At 32.8% G+C, this 23,905-nt stretch overlaps 3 protein-coding genes across 3 annotated transcripts; 2 read left to right on the forward strand and 1 right to left on the reverse strand.

The window, feature by feature from the left end:
* Positions 1-1,841: 1,841 nt before the first annotated feature.
* EndoG (endonuclease G, mitochondrial) lies at positions 1,842-3,014 on the forward strand. The gene has a single exon (XM_075312174.1). It carries the CDS (start codon positions 1,937-1,939, stop codon positions 2,882-2,884), a length of 948 nt encoding a protein of 315 aa, XP_075168289.1. The 5' UTR covers positions 1,842-1,936; the 3' UTR covers positions 2,885-3,014.
* A 1,811-nt stretch (positions 3,015-4,825) lies between these two features.
* Positions 4,826-7,674, reverse strand: CCT5 (chaperonin containing TCP1 subunit 5). Its single transcript, XM_075309484.1, has 4 exons — positions 7,403-7,674; positions 5,750-6,731; positions 5,534-5,688; positions 4,826-5,471 (listed from the first exon to the last, which is right to left on the reverse strand). The coding sequence occupies exons 1-4, from the start codon at positions 7,508-7,510 to the stop codon at positions 5,088-5,090; spliced, it is 1,629 nt and encodes a 542-aa protein (XP_075165599.1). The 5' UTR covers positions 7,511-7,674; the 3' UTR covers positions 4,826-5,087.
* Positions 7,675-11,951: 4,277 nt separating this feature from the next.
* LOC142237944 (uncharacterized) lies at positions 11,952-13,572 on the forward strand. The gene is made up of 2 exons (XM_075309421.1): positions 11,952-12,392; positions 12,636-13,572. The coding sequence occupies exons 1-2, from the start codon at positions 12,333-12,335 to the stop codon at positions 13,434-13,436; spliced, it is 861 nt and encodes a 286-aa protein (XP_075165536.1). The 5' UTR covers positions 11,952-12,332; the 3' UTR covers positions 13,437-13,572.
* The last annotated feature ends 10,333 nt before the right edge of the window (positions 13,573-23,905 follow it).

Here is a 23,905-nt window from a genome sequence, read left to right on the forward strand (position 1 = left end):
TCGTACTTTTGATGGGATATTCTTTAAAACAGGGTTGTTAACTATTAGTTAGAGTGTAAAATTGACCAATTGTTAACAGCTGTCTTTTGTTTTCATTTGTTGCGCGAAAACGGTAATTTTTGTTATCCCGGCTTTTATGGGAACCCTTTATTTAGAAGGTAAAAAGTCTTACTTTAAAAAAAGTAAAGTAAGTAACATTATTACAGACAAGACATACACATGGAAAAACTGTGGGACAGAAGAATTTTATTGAAAAAGAAATTTCTTTTGAACTGATTGATTGATCGATCGGATAGTTGAAGTAACTGTGTCTCAAATAGAATAGTAATAGAAATAAATAAGAAAATAGTGATTAAAAACGAAAATATTAAAATCTAAGTGATTAAAGAAGTAAATATCAAGAAACTTAGATTAGAAGCACAGTTTTATTTGGGAATATAATTACAGTAAGTAAACGCAAAATAATTATATATTTTATAAATAAATAGTAAATATATATTAAGAATTTGTGAATTTATTTATCAATTTAAGTTATAAAAGTATTAATTGACGTTTATTAATTGAAAATTAATAGTTTCCCTCTGGGAAATTGGAAAAATATCAGTTTCCCTTTCAATGACTTGATTAAAATATTCAATAATATAATTTACATTTAATCTAAATCATTTGATTTGATAGAAACATCAAAAAAATCCAAAACCATTTTTGCAAGGATGTGTCAGAATAGAATCCTATTAAAAGTAAGAGTGTTTTTGTCTGTGTACGTTATCTATATCAGAATCAGTAATGTTAATTTGGTGCTTTTAGCTTTTTGATTTCCAAAAAGGACCACATTGCCCTTTAGTGCCTTTTCAAAAAAAGCACCAACTTGGTGCTTTCTGGGGTTTTCATTTAGTGCTTTTGATGCCTTTTTCAATTTGAACAATATTGAGTCTGATTGACGATATCTTTTCTAATTAGACTGTCAAAAGCTTAAGAAACTCAACTGTATTGCTAAATATAGAATTTGATTGTTATGAAGGTGGTATTGATCCTTCTTTTAATCATAAAATTAAAACTTCTACAAATCAAATCAATAACCAAAACTTATATGTTACATCTTTGAAAGCTTTTTTGTTTTTTTAGTATTAAAGTGGGTATTAAGTTCGATTTAGCCGCTAAAATCGTCATTTTTTCATGATTACTTTTCTTTAATAATCCATTTTAAGGAATACAAACTTTGTTAAAATTTGCTTTGGGCTATTCCCCATCAAGTTATAATGAAATATGCAACAAATATGTATATTGTATATTTATGCCTTTTTTTACTGATTTAGTTTTCACTTTAGTGTAAAAATGACGATTTTAGCTTGAACTTATTACCCACCTTTAAGGTGAGTATTAAGTTCGAGTTTAGCCGCTAAAATCGCTAAAGTGAAAACTAAATCAGTAAGAAAAATGCATGAAATTATACATATTTGTTGCAAATTTTATTGTAACTTGATGGGGAAAAGCCCAAAGCAAATTTTCACAAAGTTTGTATTCCTTAAAATGGATTATTAAATAATCCATACTTTTCTTTAATAATCCATTTTATGGAATATAAACTTTGTGAAAATGTGCTTTGGGCTATTCCCCATCAAGTTATAATAAAATTTGCAACAAATATGTATAATTTTATGCCTTTTTCTTGCTGATTTAGTTTTCACTTTAGCGATTTTAGCGGCTAAACTCGAACTTAATACTCACCTTTACATTGAATTTTAGCTGGCAGGATTAGTTTTTACTGGCATATTAGAATTTATAATATATTTTTGGTGCCTTTTGCTTTTCGGGAGTTGGCATCACTGATCAGAAATATAATAAAACAGGGTTGTTTGTTCACGTGTAAACTTCACCATTGTGGGTGGTAATTGTTCAATTGTTCCTTTCCAAATACTGTAAATTAATTAAAATTATGAATAAACACTTCGTCACAACTTTGGTAGCCGTTGGCTCTGCAGCTATTGGTTCCTATCACTACGGCCTCTACAAGGAAAGGCAAAAATACGCTGAAATACTACCATTACAACAAGTGGAATTCTTGCATAAGCATTCACAAAAGCCTGCATTCCCATTATTTGCCACTGTATCAGCATCCGTACCCACTACGACCCAAGATGTGAATCTTACTGCCACCCCAAGCCGTGTTTCAGAAATAATGAAATATGGATTTCCAAGCTTAGACTCGGTGCGTAGCTATTCGGATTTCGTACTCAGCTATGATCGTAGAAATCGTGTAGCTTCTTGGGTCTTTGAACATATAACAGCCGATTCGATAGCAAAGAATGAAGCAGTTGACAGATCCAAATGTCAATTCAGAGCCGATGAAAGTATTCACACCTATTTTCAGTCACAAAACTCGGACTATTTTCGATCAGGATTCGATAGAGGTCATATGGCAGCGGCCGGTAATCACAAACGCCACCAAAAACACTGTGATGATACGTTCTATCTGACCAATATGGCTCCCCAAGTTGGACAAGGATTCAATCGTGATAGTTGGGAGCGTTTGGAGCATTATACACGTACACTTACCAAAACATATCCAAACGTTTATGTATGTACGGGTCCCTTATATTTGCCACGGCAAGAAGACGATGGAAAGAAATATGTTAAGTATCAAGTGATTGGGAATAATAATGTTGCCGTTCCCACCCATTTCTATAAAATAATTGTTGGTGAGACATCCGACAATCGATTGGAAATGGAAGCATATGTTATGCCCAATCAAGTTATCAGCGATGACACACCATTGACTGTTTTCCAAGTACCTCCCGAATCGGTTGAAAGAGCAGCTGGCTTACTATTTTTCGACAAAATTAATAGGAAACAGTTGTCCAAAATCAATGGCAAAAAAGTTTAGATTATATTAATTTGAAAAATTTTTAATTTATTTTTAATTGTTTGATAGACTGTATGTATATTACTGTAACAGATTAGGACTTTCAGTGCAAATTGTTTTATGAATAATATAATATATTTTTACAACACAACCGAAGTTTTATGATTCACTCCACAATTCTATTATTATTTCTAAAAAAATGAAAAAATCTTCGAATTTTCATATGAAATGTTATCGAAATAGTTTTTTTTTATAGGAAATTTTGTCGATTTTTTTTAATTGGAAATTTCATAGAAATTTTTCTTTTTTATATAAAATTTAATCGTAACTCGATTTTTATATAAAATGTCATTAAAAGTCGACTTACATAGAAAATTTCATCAAAATTAAATTTTCATAGAAAATTTCATCTTAAATCGAAATTTTATTTTTATAAAAAATTTCGTCAAAATTTTATTTTTATAGAAAATTTCGTCGAAATTTTATTTTTATAGAAAATTTCGATGAAATTTTTTTTATAGAAAATTTCGTCGAAATTTTATTTTTATAGAAAATTTCGTCGAAATGTGATTTTTATGGAAAATTTCGTCGAAATGTGATTTTTATAGAAAATTTCGTAAAAATGTGATTTTTATCTTCATCAAGTTTGATTTTCTATAGAAAATTTCATCAAAATTCAATTTAAATAGAAAATTCCATCAATTTTGATTTTTTTATAAAAAACTTTTTTTTTTATGGAAAACTCCGTCGAAATTTGATTTTTATGGAAAACTTCGTCAAAATTTGATTTTCTATAGAAAATTTCATCGAAATTCAATTTAAATAGGAGATTCCATCAATTTTGATTTTTATAGAAAACTTCATCGAAATTTGCTTTTTATTGAAAATTTAAACGAAATTTGATTTTTATTGAATATTTCATCTATATTTTATTTTTATAGAAAATTTCTTCGAAATTTTATTTTCATAGAAAATTTCGTAAAATTTGATTTCATACAATATTTCATTAAATTTGATGTTCATAGAAAATTTCGTCGGAATCGGATTTTATAGAAAATTTCGCCAAAATTGGATAATTATAAAAGATTTCGTCGAAATTTGATTTTTATAGAAAATTTTTTCGAAACTTGATTTTTATAGAAATTTTTGACGAAGTTTGACTTTAAAGTGAATTTAGTCAAGTTTTAATTTTTGTAGAAAATTTCGTTGAAATTTGATTTTTATAGAAAATTTCATCGAAATTTATATTTTATAGCAAATTTCGTCGAAATTTTATTTTTATAGAAAATTTCTTCGAAATTTCATTAAATTTGATGATCATAGAAAATTTCGTCGGAATCGGATTTTATAGAAAATTTCGTCAAAATTGGATTATTATAAAAGATTTCGTCGAAATTTGATTTTTATAGAAAATTTTTTCGAAACTTGTTTTTAATGAAATTTTTGGCAAAGTTTGATTTTAAAGTGAATTTAGTGAAGTTTTAATTTTTGTAGAAAATTTCGTTGAAATTCGATTTGTATAGAAAATTTCGTCGAAAATTGATTTTCATAGAAAATTCCGTCGAAAATTGATTTTCATAAAAAATTTCGTCGAAATTAAATTTTTAAGAAAATTTTGCCGAAATTCGATTTTAATAGACAATTTCGTTGAAATTTAATTTTTTTTTAGAAATTTTGTTCGAAAATTGATTTTCATAGCGAATTTTGGCAAATTTTAATTTTTAAGGAATTTTCGTCGGAATTTAAGTTTTTAAGAAAATTTCGTCAAAATTAAATTTTTACAGAAAATTTGTCAATATTTAATTTTTGAAGAAAATTTCGCAGAAATATAAATTTTTAGTCAAATTTCTGTAAAAATTAGAATTTTGAACATTTTTTTTTATTTATTAGACTCCTATAGAAACATCCCCAGGAACATAGTGCCATCTTATCATTTTTTTATTGTATAGTAAGAAAAAATGGTTTGATGTGTTTAAGCAAATTTTATTTGATCTTGGGAATTTAATACCCATTTCCTCCTTATCATCATAGAGGAAGAGAAACAATTAATACGCAAAACTTAAGTAGAATATGAGGGAGGAGAATGTGTGTTTTAAAAATGAATGAGATGATCTGGTGCTGGTGAAGAAACATCATAACCAAGTTAGTTAGGTTAATATAGAATAATAATGACATGAAGCACAAATGATGTATGGAGCTTTGTAAGGTTGATATGCAGGGGTTTTTACATATCGCCCTGAGCTTTTGAACGCACATCATCGATTTTCAAAATCATCTTAACCAATTGTGTGGCTAAAAGGATTTGTTGTTTCTTGGAATTCAAAGATTCCACTACGTTGTGATTCTTCATGTTCGAGTCGCCAGTTAACATACAATCAACACCTAGGCAGGGACAATTTTCTGCTACTTGGCGTGCTTTCAATTCCGACAATGTTTCAATTGGATGGAGACCACTATTTTCAGCCAAAGCCAAGGGGATATTTTCCAAAGCAACAGCAAATGAGCGGAAGGCATATTGTTCCAAAGTGGAAAGTTGATCAGCTTCCTTGGCTACAGCCAAAGAACAGCTGATTTCGGCGGCACCACCGCCATAAACAATGCGGGAATCCTAAAAGAAAATAAATGATCTATGAAATCTTGCTTAATTCGCTTTAGATATATCTAACACACCTTGACCAGTGACCGTACAACGCACAAGGCATCGTGAATGGAACGTTTGGCTTCGGCAGTAATCATTTGATTGCCACCACGCAAGAAAATTGTAACAGCCTTAGAGTTCAAACACTCCTCGATGACCAGCATCTTGTCTTTGGAAGTACCGAAAGCTATAATGGAAGGAAGGAAATGGTCAGTCATTGGCTTCGTATTTTGTTTTAGCCTACTTACAAACTTCTCGAACGAGACCAGCTGAACCCAATTTCTCGGGTGTCAATTCCTCAAAACGTGGTACAATTCTACCACCCGTGGCAATGGCTATCAATTCAATTTCAGGGCCACCAACCCAACGGACAGCAGGCAGATTGTGTTGCAATAACAAATGATTGGCTTCGTCATCGAAACCCCATTGGCAAATGGCCAAAGTAGCTCCAGCATCCTTAACTTGCTTAACCATTTCGGCAAATTTCTCTTGTTCATATTCACGCAAGGCACGATAATCTTCGGCAGAAGTGACATCCAACTTATGCTTGGTCTTTGGCTTTGGTGGTTCGAATGGGCAGGTTAAAATGGCCAATTTTACATCACGCAATGTCTTGGGCATTTGAGCATGACTCATGGTCTTGTCCACAACAACGCCCTTAACCAACATGGAATCTTCCATGCGGCCACCAACTTTAGTCTCAATTTTAATCAATTCAAAGTTAACATCTTTCTTCTCAATATCGGCCACATTGAGTACAGCATCAACAGCCATTTCTGCCATTTGACGATGACATTTATTGACAATCTTCGATCCCAAAGTGGTCATAGCAATTTGAATGAGAGGTTCCTTATTGTTTGGGTCAATGGGGAAGGGTTCAGCAATGGATTCCAATTGCTTGACAGCACATTGAGCAGCCAATTCAAAACCATCAGCAATACGTATGGGATGAATGCCCCTATCGATTAATCCTTCAGCCTGCTCAAGAAGAGCTCCAGCCAAAACAACTACACCGGTGGTGCCATCGCCAATTTCATCATCTTGAGACTGAGATAATTGCACCATTAATTTGCCAATTTCATGTTCTACATCCATTTGCTTCATAATGGTGGCACCATCATTCGTAACAGTGACATCGCCATCAGGGCTCACCATAATCTTGTCCAAGCCTTTGGGACCCAAAGAGGTCTTAATGGTGGAGGCGATTTGGCGAGCAGCCATAATGTGACTCTGAAAGAAAAAAACAAAAGAATTAGAAAACTTAGCTGAAAAGGGTTTCTCTCGCATTCAACGAAATGTTTGGAAAGATTAATCCCCAAATTAGAACCAAATAATCCGAAATTCCCATACCCATGGCCCTTTTCATTTTCCCTTACAAGACTTCAAATGGTAACGAGATATATTAGCATAAAAGATCACTCGCCCACTCCATTTGGATTTTGTTGATTTACAAAACACCATCTGTTCGATGCAAACATGCGACGGGGGTCGTCTCTGAGTCATTGCATTAGCGTCTTTAACCTCAAATATAACAAAATTGCTAAGCGTACAATATTCGACTGACGTCATAAATGAAAACAAAACTTTCCGACATAAAATCAATTTTCATGTTTTAATTTTTATTATTTCTAACATCTTATTGCACTTTATGTTTATTAACATCTGTAATACGATCAAAAACTAATTCGGTGTATGTTCACTTTGAAGTGAATCACTCCCTTACATTTTTGGGCTGACCATCTGGAAATTTCTGACATCAATAAAGCCGGTATAGGCTAAAGACCTAAACAACTGTTGAAGCTATCCCTTCAGAATTAAGTAATATTTACTTGCTTCCTCTTAGATTTGTCATCGAACCACTAATATTTGTTAGAATTACTAGAAATTAAAAAATGTCTTACTTTTATGGCATCTGTTCCTGTGATGCGCTTTTGTTTATCTTGTTCACGCAAAATGATGAAAGGTCTGCCATATTCATCGAAGGCAAAGGTGCCCGGAAACGCACTCATTATTTTAGTTAATTTTTTTGTGAGTTTTCACACGGATTTCTTTGGATTTATTTCACGGTTTTTGTTCAAAATTATTCGCAAATAAATTCTCCTTCTCCGATAGACCGACCGACGAACACAAACCCCGGCACAATGAATTGTCAAAAAACGTTCTCGTGATATGCAGAGTTGTACTTTGCAGATATGAACACAATTAAAACTATAGACGGACAGAGACCGATTCATATCAGACATTCACAACGAAATGATTGCATGAATGACAAATGAGTCCGCCAGAGGGGTAAAGGCCTGGTTATGCATCCAAAAACGGAACGAAAGCGTAGCGTGGCGTGTCAGCTGTTCGTTTTTGCTATACGACAGCCCATACAAACGATTACCCAACTTTTCCACAACGTAGACGTGTCGTATGATTCAGAAAAAACAAAAGTTGGCGTGTCGTTGTCGTATCAGCTGATCGAAAAAAACTAGCGTCATCAATTGAAAGAAGAGGGAAAAAGTTATTTATTGAAAATAAAGTTAATTAAAACATAAAACTGGGCTGTGTTCGTTTAAAATGCATGAAGAGAAGTTAATATTATGCGTGCAATCGCATGAATGTATTTATAATAAATTCTGTGCAGAATACCGACTTCCCGAAAATCGTTAACGATGTCTCGGAATTGGCTTGTGGTGGGTTCACTTATATATGTGGGAGACAGAACTCGCCATATAATTTCACACGTTTCTAAAACAGTGTTCCGAACGGTGGTTTTCCCAAGTTTATGACTCCAGGCTATAGACTGGAGAGAACATCCATGAGCCAAATATCTGCAAACTACAAAATAACCATTAGTTTAATTCCAAGATATAAGATGATCTTTGCTTACAGAAGTGTTATCGACAGTCGCTCTTCCGGCCCGATTCTTGCCTTGGGCTTATACAAATCATTTTGAAGTAAAATGAGCAATAAATTGAAAATTTCTTTACTCATACGAGTATGTTTGAAGAAATGTTCACAATTATGTAGTTTCCTATTCTGGAAAACCTTTTTATGGTAACCACTTTTATTCCAATCTCTATTGATTGGGCGAACAGACCACCTTCTTTTTCGACGAGTTTTACATTTTTTATTTTTTCTATATAGTCTCCACAAGTTTAAAAGACTTATGGTCAATTTCTCCTCCTCCGATTAATTTTAACCGGTGGATAGACCTCCGGTTAGTAAAATTTTTGTATGGGATCATCCGTTTTATCGACACGATATATAATAACAAGTCATTGAGAAACTGGCCCTTAGATTCACTTCTATATCACTCCAGTTCATTTTGAATTTTAAGAAAATCAACCTTTTGCGCCTCTTTTTGATAGTTTGTTTATAAGCTATCTGATCATATGCTACGTTTTTTTCAATTAGGCTAATCGCCAAAAAATCATACGTTGCCGTTATGCTACGGCTACGCTACATTTTTAGATGCATAACCAGGCCTTAAAACAAATACTTTAACTTTCTTACCATTACCAAGCCAAGCGAATACGATATCTACAAGTATCTGTGTTAATAGATGGACATTAACAGCCAATTTCTCATATACGAAACGAACGCTTTCGTTCAACTGAAATTCCAAAAACAGCTGATTTTCTTTATAAATTCAGCTGTTTTGGGCATTCTAGTCGAACGAAAGCATTCGTTTCGGATATGAGAAATTGGCTGTAAGTTCGAAATTAACTGCTAAAGCTGAGTACTATGTTCAGTTTTCAAGCTGAAAACCAGCTTGTTTTCACGGTTACTTTTTTTAATGAATTAATTTAGAAATATAAAATTATTTGCAATCAATTCCTTGGATCTTTCCATCCATTATTTTGCAAGACTTGATCGTCTTCCTAAATATATTTGTACTTTTAATTTAGTGTTTTGGTGAAACCCCCGAACATAGTACTCACCTTAAAATCGAAAATTAATCTAGCCAGTTGTTGCACTAAAAGTAATGTTTTTCAAAGCTATTTTTCAATGGAAATAAGCTTTTCGAGTCATTGCATCACGATTACAAAAACAAAAATTTCAATATGTTGTTTACAATTTTAATAAGTCAAAATCAGCTGATAAAAGAATCGTATGGCGTTGGTAAAAGTGACAATTATTTATTCTTTCAATTGTCCTGAAAAAAAAATAATTCAAATCCACAAAAACGTGGAGGTTCAAATTTAATTGTGTCACCTATAGGTGGGTATTAACAGCCTGTTTCTGTATGTTGAACGGTCTCTATCGATCGGCCGAAATGCATAAAAACAGTTGATTTTTGGTCATAAATTCAGCTGTTTGTTTCCATTTCAGTCGATCGATAGAGCTCGTTTAACATTCAGAAACAGGCTGTAAGTTCGAGTTTAGACCCTAAAATCGTAATTTTTTCACGATTACTTTTCTTTAATAATCCATTTTAAGTAATGCAAACTTAAAATGGATTATAAAATAAAAGTAATCGTGAAAAAATGACGATTTACCCACCTTTAAGGTAGGTATTAAGTTTGAGTTTAGCCGCTAAAATCGCAATTTTTCACTTTTTCTTAATTAACCCATTTTGGGCTATTCCCCATCAAGTTATAATGAAATCTGCAACAAATACATATGTAGAATTTTATGCCTTTTTTTTACTTATTTATGCTATGTTCCCACTGACACGTTTTCCTCATTCGTTTTTCCAAAACATTTCACCGTTCACACCGGGTTGAGATGTTTTAGTTTGACAGTTAAGATGAGTATTAAGTTCGAGTTTAGGGTAGGTACTATGTTCGGGTTTCGTGTTGAAAACCACTTTATTTTCGCGATTACTTTTCCTTAAATAATCAAAATTATAAATGAAAACAAACTTATTCGTATAAAGTCTTACCGAAATCTAGTGGAACAAGAAACTACGCATCAATTGAGTTAATTTGTCTGCTTTATATTGAACTGTTTTAATAAAGTAACCACGAAAATTTCAACGTGAAAAGCGAACATAGTACTTACCTTAAAGGCCGGTATGCACCTCTAGAGAAACTTTCGGTAGAAAAAATTTATTTAAGTCTACAACAAAAAAACAGGGCTGTGTACACAAATTTTAAACCAGCTAATCGCTTTTAAAAATTTGTTAATATATGTTCCAAATATTCCTCAAATAAATACAACAAAAAACAGGGCTGTGTACACAAATTTTAAACCAGCTATTCGCTTTTAAAAATTGTTAATATATGTTCCAAATATTCCTCAAATAAATTGTTTATTATTTACAGACCTTTTAAACTTTTACGCACAGAATGATTGTAATAAATTAAATGTTTGCTGCCAAAATATGCTTTTGACAACCCTGTTATTTTCATTAGAGGTGCGTACCAGCTTACGAAACGCTACCGAAAATTTCGTTAGCAATGCATTTCTTATGGGAATGAAATTTTTCGCTAGAGGTGCATACCGGCCTTAAAGTGAAAACTAAATCAGTGAAAAAAGTCATAAAATTATACATATTTGTTGCAGACTTCATTACAACTTGACGGGGAATATCCCAAAGCAAATTTTCATAAAGTTTGTATTCATTAAAATGGATTATTAAAGAAAAGTAATCGTGAAAAAAATCACGATTTTAGCGGCTAAACTCGAACTTAATACCCACCTTTAAGGTGGGTTAGTGAAAATTTGCTTTGGGTTATTCCCCCATCAAGTTCGAGTTTAACCCTAAAAACGTCATTTTTTCACGATTACTTTTCTTTAATAATCCATTTTAAGGAATACAAACTTTGTGAAAATTTGCTTTGGGCTTTTGCCCATCAAGTTATAATAAAATTTGCAACAAATATGCATAACTTCATGCATACTTCATGCATTTTTCTTATGCGCTTTACAGAGTATCAGTTATTCCGGACGACAGAGCTCGTGTCGAACATATCCCATATATTGTGCACATTATAAGTTAAGTCCGAAGGCATAATCGATACTGCTGAATGTTTATGGGATCGATAACACATTTACCGATTATTTAGTCATCGCCGACAAGTCGTATCGATCCGACACACTGTAAGATTTTTTACAAACACCGACATTCCGTCCGGAATAACTGTAAAGCGCATTACTGATATAGTTTTCACTTTAGCGATTTTAGTGGCTAAACTCGAACTTAATACTCACCTTAAATACCAAGTCAACAATTCCATAATTCACTGTAATTAGATTTCAACTGTCATTTGCCTATAAAACATCTCGAAAACTGGGGATATTGAACGTAATATGTAGAGCCTATTTCTTGTTTTTATATGGACTATTTTACGTTACCATACTCTTGCAACTGATTAACTTTTACTATCAAATGTGAACGGGATATTGAGAGTCGGAGCCACAATGATAAGTACTAAACTCAAAGACGATGTAAAACAGAGCATAACGCCGTTCTTCATTCCTCAGTCTGGTCATCATCGTGTAGTTGTATTTGACCAGCGAAATAAAAACAATAATAAATAACAATAAAATAAAAGAAACAATAAATTACACACAACTACTATAACATTTCAAATATTGCAACAATTTCTCGTGGTTTTCATTTCTGCTAAAAGATTTTTACGGCATTCACATCTATCTCTCATCCAAAAGGCACACACTCGCTCACAGGTTAAAATTATATACATATATAATTTTTCGAAACAGAACGGCGAAAGAACACAATAACAAATCAGCCCAAAGTGAAAAGAAACACAAGAAAAATAGAGAGTAGTGGGGAGTGAGTTTGTTTATTTTTCATATCGCCTTCTTCATAGCGAAGCAATTCAACGCATCGGAGTTTTTCACTAGGTTTGTGGGAAAGTTAAAGCGGATGAAAGGATGTCTGAATACCATAGATTAACGGACCAAAAATATTCCGAAGCTGAGTTTTTTTTCCGGGTGAGTACCTTCGTAAAGATTATTCACAGTGGTGTGGTCCGTTACAGTGTGGATGTTTTTAGAATGTTTTTATGGTTTTGGGGGAATTAATTGTGCTTGTGTATTCTTACGATGTGTGTATAATTTTTTTGTAATTCCCTTTTGTGTATTTTGTTTGTGCTGCTGTTTCTTCTTTACGATACGATGGCCGGGTCAATATTTTCGTCTTCAAAAACAACAACAACAATAATAAAACAAAAACAGACAATCGAAATGGCCAAATCAGATGAAGAATTTGATGTTGAATTGTGTTCGACGACACCACCCTCACACACAGAACTGGAACTGGAGTTGAGTGGCGATGCCCAGTCAATATACCCATGGACATTAAAAAAACGGCGGCGACCTCGGAGACGTTATACAGTATCACATGGTGGTGGAACGTGTCAAAATGGTAGTGGTACTACCGTTCCATGTAATGGCTCCGTGGGAAATTTACCACCAGCCCCGCCCTCAACGCCCACATCTCTAACACCCACCAACACTAGCCTACTCTCTACGTCGGCCGTAAATGGTTCAGCAGATGATCCGGCGGATAAACGGATCGACAGTCTTCTATACATTCTTGACTATGCACCCAAGTACAAAAAGAAACTAAAAGAGCAGCAACGCACTGATGCTGAATTAGCAGAACTATTCAATGTTGTCTCCATAACCGCCTCTAATGGTAATTCAACCTCCGCAACGTCCAAAATGAAAGTGCAGCCAGAACATGGCGTGGCACCCATGTCACGCACAATACGAAAGCCGCTCGGCACGAGAGCGTTTAAACTTAACCGTAAGCTCAAGGAATTCTTTGAAACGGATGAAGAGGATTCCGTTTCAGCGCCCGAATATGACACTGAAGAAGAAGATACCCGTTTTCATCGTTTGGGACGTATAAAACCCTCCGGCAAACTGCTGCAACGTAAGCGTCAGCGAAAATTTGCCCGTTTCGAGCATCAGGAACGTATGGAGGCCATGGTGGATATATTCGATGAAGCTATGAATTTCAATGAAACCTAAAATTGGCATCTGGGCCATTAAAATCAAGGACGACGATCAAATTGATGATGAAGATGACACATTAACATAGTTTCCACAAAGTGATCTATCTATCCAATGGGTCATCTGTATATGAACGTCGAATCGAATCCGAATGAATGTGTTTATGGTATGTAGGTTTAAGGGCTGGTCGTCTTTGCTATGACTGAGTTGGAATTTTGTTAGTTAGTACTTAAACATTAACTATGGCATTTTTTGGAATTAATGGATAAAAATGTTTTGTTATGGTGTCTCAAAAAGAATACCATCAAAGATCAATGGAAAATGGATTTGGGAGAGTTGTAAGGTACGAATTGGGTTTGTTGTTGTTGTTACTGCTGTATTTGTACTTTTTCCTTAGAGTAATGATATTTCTAGATATCTTTGAATCTTACTTATTACGTATGAAAATTACAATAAGGTTTTATTTTCTTTCGTTCCATCGAAAACTTTTATTTCTTTTGATATTTCTCGACCGGCCAAAGATTTTCTAAATACCAATTACTGAGCCTTTAAGGAGGCAGAAGTAGATATGAAAATTAATTTCACACGGTTTTCAAAATTGATCTTGAGACAATTTGCTGAAGGGTAGATAAATTAATTAAAAGGATTTCAACGTTGTAATGAAAAAGCTTAAAAATCGATCACTAAGTAAGTACTCATTTGAAACACTTCTATGTTGTGATGAGTACAAACTTGCCTTCGTAAAATAAAAAAGGCTTCAAAATTTGACTTTTTCAATACTCAATTGAGCAAAATAAAAAAAAGACTTCAAAATTTTTTACTTTTTCCATACCTAGAAATATTTTCATTCTTTTCCTTGCAATTAAGAGAAAACTGCGGAAATTTTCTTGCACAATACCATAGGTCAAAGGATTTCAATTAACACCTGAATTCATGTCTGAATTGCTACAGATCGGTAACATGTTATCCCATTTATTTCTGAGTGCATCTCCACTGCATTTTATTACATGTGAAAGGAAAATGTGAAATATGGTCATATACTATGTCAAACATTTCTTAACTCTTGTGCAGTCCCGTGCCCTTTCCACGGGCGGATTATTATAGCGGACCATGGAAATATTTTATTTTTATTATTATCTTCTAAAAACATACATTTCGTCCCTGTAATTGATAAATAAAAGTTTCATAAAAATATCCAATAACTAAAGGAATAAAAATTACTTTTTAAAATCAATGTTGGGTCATTTGACCCAAGGAGTGCACAAGGGTTAAGATCTATATTCCCTTAGTATACATATAGGGCGTCAATTGTGATAAATTTGGACATAGATAGGAAAATGAAGACATGCGAATTTTTGTGAACATTTATCTATGACTGTGTTATCGACATTTTACACTTTAATTTATTTTCTATGCACGTGCAAACGATATTTGGTTTTATTCCCATATTCCCAATGTATGTTCTTAGGATAGAAATATAAAAATTCATGAATTTTTGTAATAACACAACGAGTGTGACCAGATTTAACGAAACTGCATAGTTATAACGAAATATTTTTGATGACTCATCGTTATCGTTAGCCATCGAGAATTTAAAAAATTACATATAGGCCTAAGAAAGTATATTAATGTAGCTTTTCTGACAGCAATAGATACATTTTTCGGTATGAATTTCCCATTAGAACCGAATTTTACTTTCGCACTAGCATCGTAATTGAAATTTTAGTAATTTGAGAAAAAGGGGCCTTCAGTATATATAGGGTATACCTCCGGCAATCGATGATTATGCATGGGACGAACCGTGAACGGAATTGGTGTTGACCATTAAAAATGTACGCATTTTTTTATCGACAGTGACACCTCGTTATATGTTTACAATTTTTCTCCAAACAAAAAAAAAAAAAAAAAAATACTTGGAAAACAGTATTATTGATATTCAATCTAAATTTCTACTACATATCCGGCTTTTGAGCAAAAACACTGGATATAAGAAGATGGGAAAGTGGCCTACGTCACACAAAGTGTTGCATTGACGGTGCTAGTTTCGTATATGTTTGTAATTGTTTATTTGTTTTTAATTTTTTAAATGAAAAACTTCTTTTCAATGTTAAATTTTAGACACCAACAAATAAATTACATTTCCCGTTTATAGAAATTTATTTCCTGCCCTTAATTTCTTTTTATTTGCATTTTAATGCTATGTCAAAACTTGTCGTATACGCGTTTGGTCCGAACGAAAAGTATGGAACTAGTAGCACCGTAAATGGTTTGAGGTTCTCAGCACCCAATCTCCCATCTTCTTCTCTCTATTGTCTTTGCTTTTGAGTAAGAAAAATGTAAACTTACACTTAATAAGAATGGAGCAATTGAGATTAACACGACCGTTGATACATAATAATTAATATGAAGTCGATAACAGCGTGTTTGGGGTTTTTTAACTAAATATTTTCCAGGAATATATTCAATATTATTTTCGAGGATATAAACCGACATTTAGGAGCATAGATAACTAAGTAATAGATGACCCATCGCTCTCCGATCAGAAAATTTTGAAGAAGCCCAAGTGAATTTTCTGACATATCGTTTTGTATTTTTCGTAAAGAGAAAATTTGCTCAAAATTAAATTTTGTAGTTTCGCGGTAATTTTTTTGTTTAACTATAAACTTTTGAATATTTCATTTGATTATAAATCATTTGGTGTATCAAAAATATTCAAATAGTGGATATAATAGGAAAAATGTAAAAACGAATGTCAGAGAGAATTTGTAATTCTCCCTATTTTCTGCCAGATTGCGTTTGACACCGATGGGTCATCTATTACTTAGTTATCTATGTTTAGGAGGCTATCTTCACGCCATGTAGATGAAATGTTCGCTAAAGATGCACAAGTATATTACTTAAATGGTACAAGTATACAAGTAAACTATCAGCCAGTTTCTGTATAACGAACGAGCTCTATTGATCAACTGAAGTTCGTAGACACAACTGACTTTAGGTTATAAATTCAGCTATTTTCCTCCATTTCAGTCGATCGATTTAGCTCAATCGGCAAACAGAAACAGGCTGTATATTAACGGTCACTAAAATTTTTACTAGAAATCTTTCCCAATTATTGGTACTAAATTTGAAGTAAAATGTCGATAATAATATCACTTGCAGAAATGAATATTCCCCGTATTCTGGGTTGCAAATTTGCAATACACAAAATGCTATATAGCTTTAATATGAAGTCGATAATAGCGTATATGTTATTTGCTATCATAAAAGAACTGAATATTTTCAATTTTATTTTCGAGCATGTATACCGGGATTTAGGAGGCTATCTTATTGTCATGTAGATGCAATTTTCGCTAAATATGTACATGTAATATAACCATACAAGTAAACTGTATTAATGATCACTAAAATTTTTACTAGAGATCTTGTCCAATCATTGGCACTAAATTTGCAGTAAAATGTCGATAATAATAACACCGAAATTTCGATCGATCGATTTAGCTCCATCGACAAACAGAAACAGACTGTATATTAACGGTCACTAAAATTTTTACTAGAGATCTTTTCCAATCTGTGCTAAAATTTGCAGTAAAATGTCGATAATAATATCACCGAAATTATGACGTGCAAAAATGACTATTCCCCGTATTGTGGGTTGCAAATTTGCAAAACGCAAAATGTTATATAGCTTTAATATGAAGTCGATAATAGCGTACATGTTATTTACTATCATCAAAGAACTGAATATTTTCAATTTTATTTTCGAGCATGTATACCGGGATTTAGGAGGCTCATGTAGATGAAGTTTTCGCTAAATATGCACATGTAATATAACCATACAAGTAACCTGTATTAATGATCACTAAAATTTTTACTACAGATCTTTTCCAATCATTGGTACTAAAATTTGCAGTAAAATGTCGATAATATCATCAAAATTTTCACTTGCAGAAATAACTATTTCCCTTATTCTGGTTTGCGAATTTGCAAAACGCAAAATGTTGTATCACAAAAACTACTCCATGTTTTTCATCAAATTTTTTTCTGACTTTATTTCTTTCCCTTTGCGACTTCGTAAATAGTGAACATAACAGTGGGGTATATATATGCAACTTGTTAGGCATTTTTTTTTCATTGAAAAGCATATCGGACTTGAAGAACAAAAATTACAAAATTGTCTTATCCGTATGTCTATTAAAAGTCCGCTAGAATTTGAAATTAAATTTGAACAAAGTATACATCTGAAATCTTGGTAGACTGTTGGTATCGACGGATATGTAATCAGCCTCTTATAAAAATAGCGTTTTAGAATTGCACTGCCAAATAATAAGTTTTCGATCGGTTAAACGAATGTTTATTATTTGGGTATTTCACGTAATTGGCGAAAAATTTCATGGTAATCGAACTTATTGCTTTGCCATATATTCGAATATTTTTTTTTTTGTATAGAGTTAAAAATAAAATTTTATAATTTTTTGTTTACTAAATACCTTATTGCCGTATTATATAAGTATATAGAAAATGTTATCGAACAATTTCCTTTAAAACCATATCATAATTTTGTTATGGTTTTAAATTTTTTCGTTAGATTAGTACATTGTAATTCGTTAAATTGGCCCTTTAAAGGCTTTGAATTGCTTAAATAAATGGAAACAAAAAAATTTAATAAATAAATAAATAATTTTCTTAACAAAAGTAATGTTAGAGTTTAGTACATGTTTTATGAATATAGAAATTAAACTATGTACGTACGGAAATGTATCGAAATATTTGCTATGTAATTTCTTTTAATTAGAAAATTATATTAAATTTTTCTACAACGAAGAGAAAAATTTAATTTAATAGGCTCTACACATTACGCTCAAAATCTACATTTTCGAGATTTGAAATCTACTTTTTATAAGGCAAATGACAGTTGAAATCTAGTAAAAGTGGATTTTGGAAGTGTAATTTGAATGAGGTATAATTTTAAAATGTATTTTTATTTACTCGAAGTCTTAATTTGTTTGACTTTTGAGAAAAAGTGTTCCAATGATTGCAACAACAACAACAACCCATACGTTAAACGTGATTACTAATAGTTATAAACAAATTTAGCCCATTTTTTAAAATTGTATCGAAAAAATATAAAATAATCAGACAACCAGCCCTTAACAGCAGCAGCAACAATAATAATAATAATAAATAATAATAATATAAATATAATAGTAACGAAAGAAAAAAAGAATGAATGCAACACACAAAAAAACACTAACAAGTAAAAAAAATAAACAACAAAAAAATGGGTCTCAATGTGATTGAAGAATGAATTTCTGTATAATTTTAAATTATAATATTTTTAGAAATTTTGTGTTTTCCCATAAATTGTAATTTTCATTATTTTATATAGTAGTTTTCAAAATGAATTATTGATTTGTTTTTTTTTTCACTTTCAATTTCTCTATTTACTTTATTTCTCTCCTCCTTTAATCAATGAAAGAAACAATATGATTTCTTTTGTAAAATGTAAACAATAAAACAGTTATGAAAATATTAAAAAAACAAGCAAACAAACACAAAACTACAATAAAACAAAAAAACAATAAGCCTCAGACTAAACAATTCATATTTAGTGACTGAAAACGAATTTGTACCTTTCGCCCTTCTACAAACCACAACCAAAATCGATCGATGATGCTTCCTCTGCCAACTCTTCATTGACATGAAAAGTAATAGTAGACATCCACCTTCCCCTTTCCTGCTCCTAGGACCTTTTGTATAATAAACAAACAAATGGTGGCACTGGGCAGCAGGGCAAAATTCAACATTGTGATTAATATGTATGTATATTTAAATTTAAAAAAAAGATATATAATTTAAACGAGTTGGTTCTTTTGATGTATATGTACACATAGGTTTATTTTTTAAGTTTAATATATAATAATTACCTCTATCCCCCTCTCTACTATAGTTTTCTTTTTTTTTTTTTATTTGTCTCCTATTTCCTATTTGATATTACCTGTACTAAAAACGTTGAAAATGTATACCCAAAAAAATGAATTTAGAATACAAAGAATATTGAATAAAACAACAATGTTGTTAGCGTTATAATAATGGTTTTAGTTCGAAACAAAATCAACCAAACCTTCTCTTTATATATATATAGTATTCCATTTTATTATGCGACATCATGGACTTTAATTTTTAGTTTTATAAAACTTCAAATGAACGTATTACGTTCTACATCTATACGCAAATTTTATTATTAATATTTTAGTTTTTTTTTTTTAAAGTTCCAAACACTTTGAATGCATTGTATCACGTAATAATTGAAAACTTATAAAAGCGAAGATAAACAAATCAAAAAAAAAAAAATAAAAAAAAATTATCTCAAAAAATATAAAAAATGGAAGATTTTGTTGTTTTCTTTTAAAATTCACCATCGCATGGTGGGGCGATGTCCTTTACTTTGAAAATTTGTACAAAAATTACTGAATGCAAAACGGTATATAAGTTTGCAAAAAACGGAATATTGGACCGTTTTTGTTTTTAATAAAGGGTGGTTAAAATTTCAAGGGCCGATGTTGATTTTGAATAAAACACAAACTATTTAGGAAATTATTGTAATTTTATTTTATATGATATATTGGTATTACTCAATTATGTATGGAACAAAATATCGGTCAAATGGGCGCCGCGACCTCGGTGGCACACCTTCATCCAATGGTCCAAATTTTCGATGACGCTGAGGCATAATGGAGGTTCTATGCCATTAATGTGCCGAATTATCTCATCCTTTAGCCCTTGAATTGTTGCTGGCTTATCGACGTATACCTTTTCTTTCAAATAACCCCAAAGAAAAAAGTCCAACGATGTCAAATCATATGATCTTGGCGGCCAATTGACATCGCCATTACATGAGATAACACGGCCATTGAATTTGTTGCGCAAAAGAGCCATTGTTTCGTTAGCTGTGTGGCAAGTGGCACCGTCCTGCCGAAACCACATATCGTCCACATCCATATCTTTCAATTCGTGCCATAAAAAGTTCGTTATCATCTCACGATAGCGAACACCATTCACAGTAACTGCCTGACCCGCCTCATTTTGGAAAAAATACGGCCCGATGATGCTGCCAGCCCATAAACCGCACCAAACAGTCACTCTTTGTGGGTGCATTGGTTTTTCGACAATCACTCTTGGATTCTCATTCGCCCAAATGCGGCAATTCTGTTTATTGACGAATCCACTGAGGTGAAAATGTGCCTCATCACTGTAGATGATTTTCTTCGAAAATTGATCATCCACTGTTGTTATTTCTTGGAACCATTCTGCTCATTCACGACGTCCATGGTTCAAATTGAGTAAGTCTGAAATAGAGAAATGTCAAATAAAATTCGGAAAAAAAACTTGGCGTTTAGGTGTGGTTCACATTCAACATCGGCCCTTACAATTTAACCACCCTTTAAGTTGCGAGATTTAAAGCCATCCCCCATGTTCCGAAATTCGAAATCGCAAGAATTTATTTTTCTTTTAAGAAAAAAATAGGGATACTTTCGGACTCCTATACAATTTTAATTTGAACTTCTCATTAGAGGTGTGCGCGTGACTGAAATTTCACTCACACTCACGCACATTCACGAAGCAAAATATTTATTCACGCACGATACGTGTGGTAGCCAATCCCACTCACGCACATTAACGAAATGAAAACCAGTACTCACGCACGAACTACTTTTAAAGACTCACGTTCACGCACGATTTACGACAATTCACGTGATTCACGACATATTCACGAGACTCACGATATTTTCCAAAAGAAATCAGCAAAGGTAACAAAATTCAAAAATAGAATACAGTTCGAGAGCTAAATTAATTTCAGTTAACATACAAGTGTGAATTAAATCTTGATTATGAATTTTATTCACGCACATTCACGAACCGATTTTATTTCTCACGAACGCTCACGCACGACATATTTATAGTAGTAGTGTAGTCCCATTCATGAGAGTTACTTTGGATTTTGTTCACGACTCACGTGATTCACGCGTGTCACGAGAATTTCCTCTACTTCTCATTAAAGAAAAGTATATTACCACGATTTAAGTTTAAAAGTTTCATGGTTAAGAAATTATGGCCAAACGAAAATTTTGCGATTTACGATTCCGAAATTCGGAACATGGGGGCATATGTGATGGTATTTTGTGCCTTCCAACAATGGACAATGCTTTGAATATTTTTTCCAGTAATTTCTACAGAATTTGTTTAACGCATTTCATTGTTGGTCTGTTTCTAATGAAGAGTGAAATGAGAAACCTGTTGGCGATTTGCTTACTCCGAACAACATGCCGTGGGACCTAATCACTGTTTAACCCTTTTGAAACACAACCTGCATTATTTCGCAACAGTCTACGAAACATGAACAGCAGAAGTACGCAGTCATTTGAATATCAGTGTCGACGGCGAGATAATTTCGAATACAAACTAACCAAAGATTCACGGGGTCACATTTGACAGCCTTTTTAAGTCATCTGCCCCTGTCACTGCAATTTTTGATAAGCTCCGTGGTAGAAACAAGGTCCTCAGGTCGCTGGCTGAGGTGTGGACACCTCAAACAAGCGTCACGCAATGGAATAGCATACAAACATGTCAGAATGCTGCCCTAAGAACAGCGGCAGGTTATCTCTGAAGTACATCCCTGGAACACCTTTATGTGAAGACCATGACCAACCCTGTGCTTAGACCAAATTACATTTTAGCAAAGCAGTATTTCCTTGGCTGATGCCGCAGTAGCCATCCAAATCACCATCTTGTGGATAGGTAACTATCACCCAGGAATATAAGGGTTGATCTTTACCTTCTATGTTACAACGCGAGATTCAGCGTCACAAAGATACCTCTCTAGAACAGGCAGCATACCAGATAGGTCTGAACAGGACTCATGAGGATACTATAGCCGAAGCGGTGAGATGGTACAATGTTAATACTGTTCTCGGAGCTTAAGCACCGCCCATAGTACCGAAGGAGAGGGAACTCCCACGGCAGACCCAAATAACTAAGATAAGGCAAGTGGAGCCGCCTCAATTCCTACCTATCAGTGATTGATAGTAGCGTAGCTGACGTGTGTCCCATCGTCCCATCTGTAGCCAAGGTCCATATGACATTCGTCACCATTTCGCTTGCCCAGCTAAACCTACAAGCCTCCACCACCAGATTACCCTGAAAACATTCCATTATTGTCGCAGAGTTCCTTGATCTGGATACAAGCTGATGTTACAAAGCCTAAAAAATTGGATGAAATCACATAAAAAAACTTTTAGAACAACAACAATCCACAATAACGTTCAAAACCACATGACTCAAATCATAGATCAAATCAATATAAGCATGGGAATTCTGTATCTATTATTAAATAGGAATTCTGAAATGACCACAGAGAATAAAACACTGCTATACAATGCAATATTCTTACCTATAAAAGTTGCAGATTGCTTAAAACAAACTACTCAAAATGATCTACAACGTCTTCACGACCTATCTGGCCTCGATTTAATTAAAAATAAGATAGAGAATCTAACCGAAAATTTTAGGAAAAAGTGCAGAGATTCCCAGTACTGCCATATAAACGAACTAGCTGCACCATAAATCTACAAAAATATGGCTAACACTAACTTTTACTACCATATTAACTGAATAACATCATTATACATTTTATACGTAATAAATAAAAATAAAAAAAATAAGTGAAAAAATAAACAATCCACATATTTGAACTGTTTTATCGACAATTTACATAAGTATTATGTGTATGAGCTTTACATATTGGGCTCAAAATCTACCACTAGAGGACTTGAAGTTCTTTTTTATAAGGCAATTGACACTTGAAATCTAGTTAAAGTGGATTTTGGAATGTGAATGAGGTGAGGAAAGTTGTTGTTATTTTGTATACCATCATATATAGCAGCAAAAAGAGCGTCGCAAGAAATAGTGAAAATGTTCTCTTTAAATCCGGAAGTGGTGCAAAATTGAAGCGATGAATTTAACATGGGATTATCATAGAACGTATGTCCACCATTTCAACATCCGTTGCACTGAATTTGCATCACTTCTTAAGGTGCGATCCGAACTCAGTGTTTTGGATGTGAATTAAAAAAATTTTGTGATATTTTCTCAAATAAATAATTTATATTACAAATGATTTAATTAATAATTTTTAATGCATCCTAACGATTGTCTGAAACATTTGACCTCAAATATTTTCAAAAATTCACAATTTTTCTAGAATCGATTTAGCATTTTTTTGACAAAATTTGAACAATTTGTATTATTTTACTAATACTTACTCTGTTTTTAACCTATTTGAAACAAAAAATAAAAAAGTTTGAAATATGAAAAAAAAGCGAGTTATAAAAAATAAAATTTAAAGAACTTTCTGTGTAGTTAAAATAAAGAACATCTTTAGGAGGACGTTTTTGGAAGTACTTTTAAAATGAAATGAAGTAATTTTATTT

This window comes from Haematobia irritans, chromosome 5 (assembly GCF_050003625.1).
Source record: "Haematobia irritans isolate KBUSLIRL chromosome 5, ASM5000362v1, whole genome shotgun sequence".
Lineage (NCBI taxonomy): Eukaryota > Metazoa > Arthropoda > Insecta > Diptera > Muscidae > Haematobia > Haematobia irritans.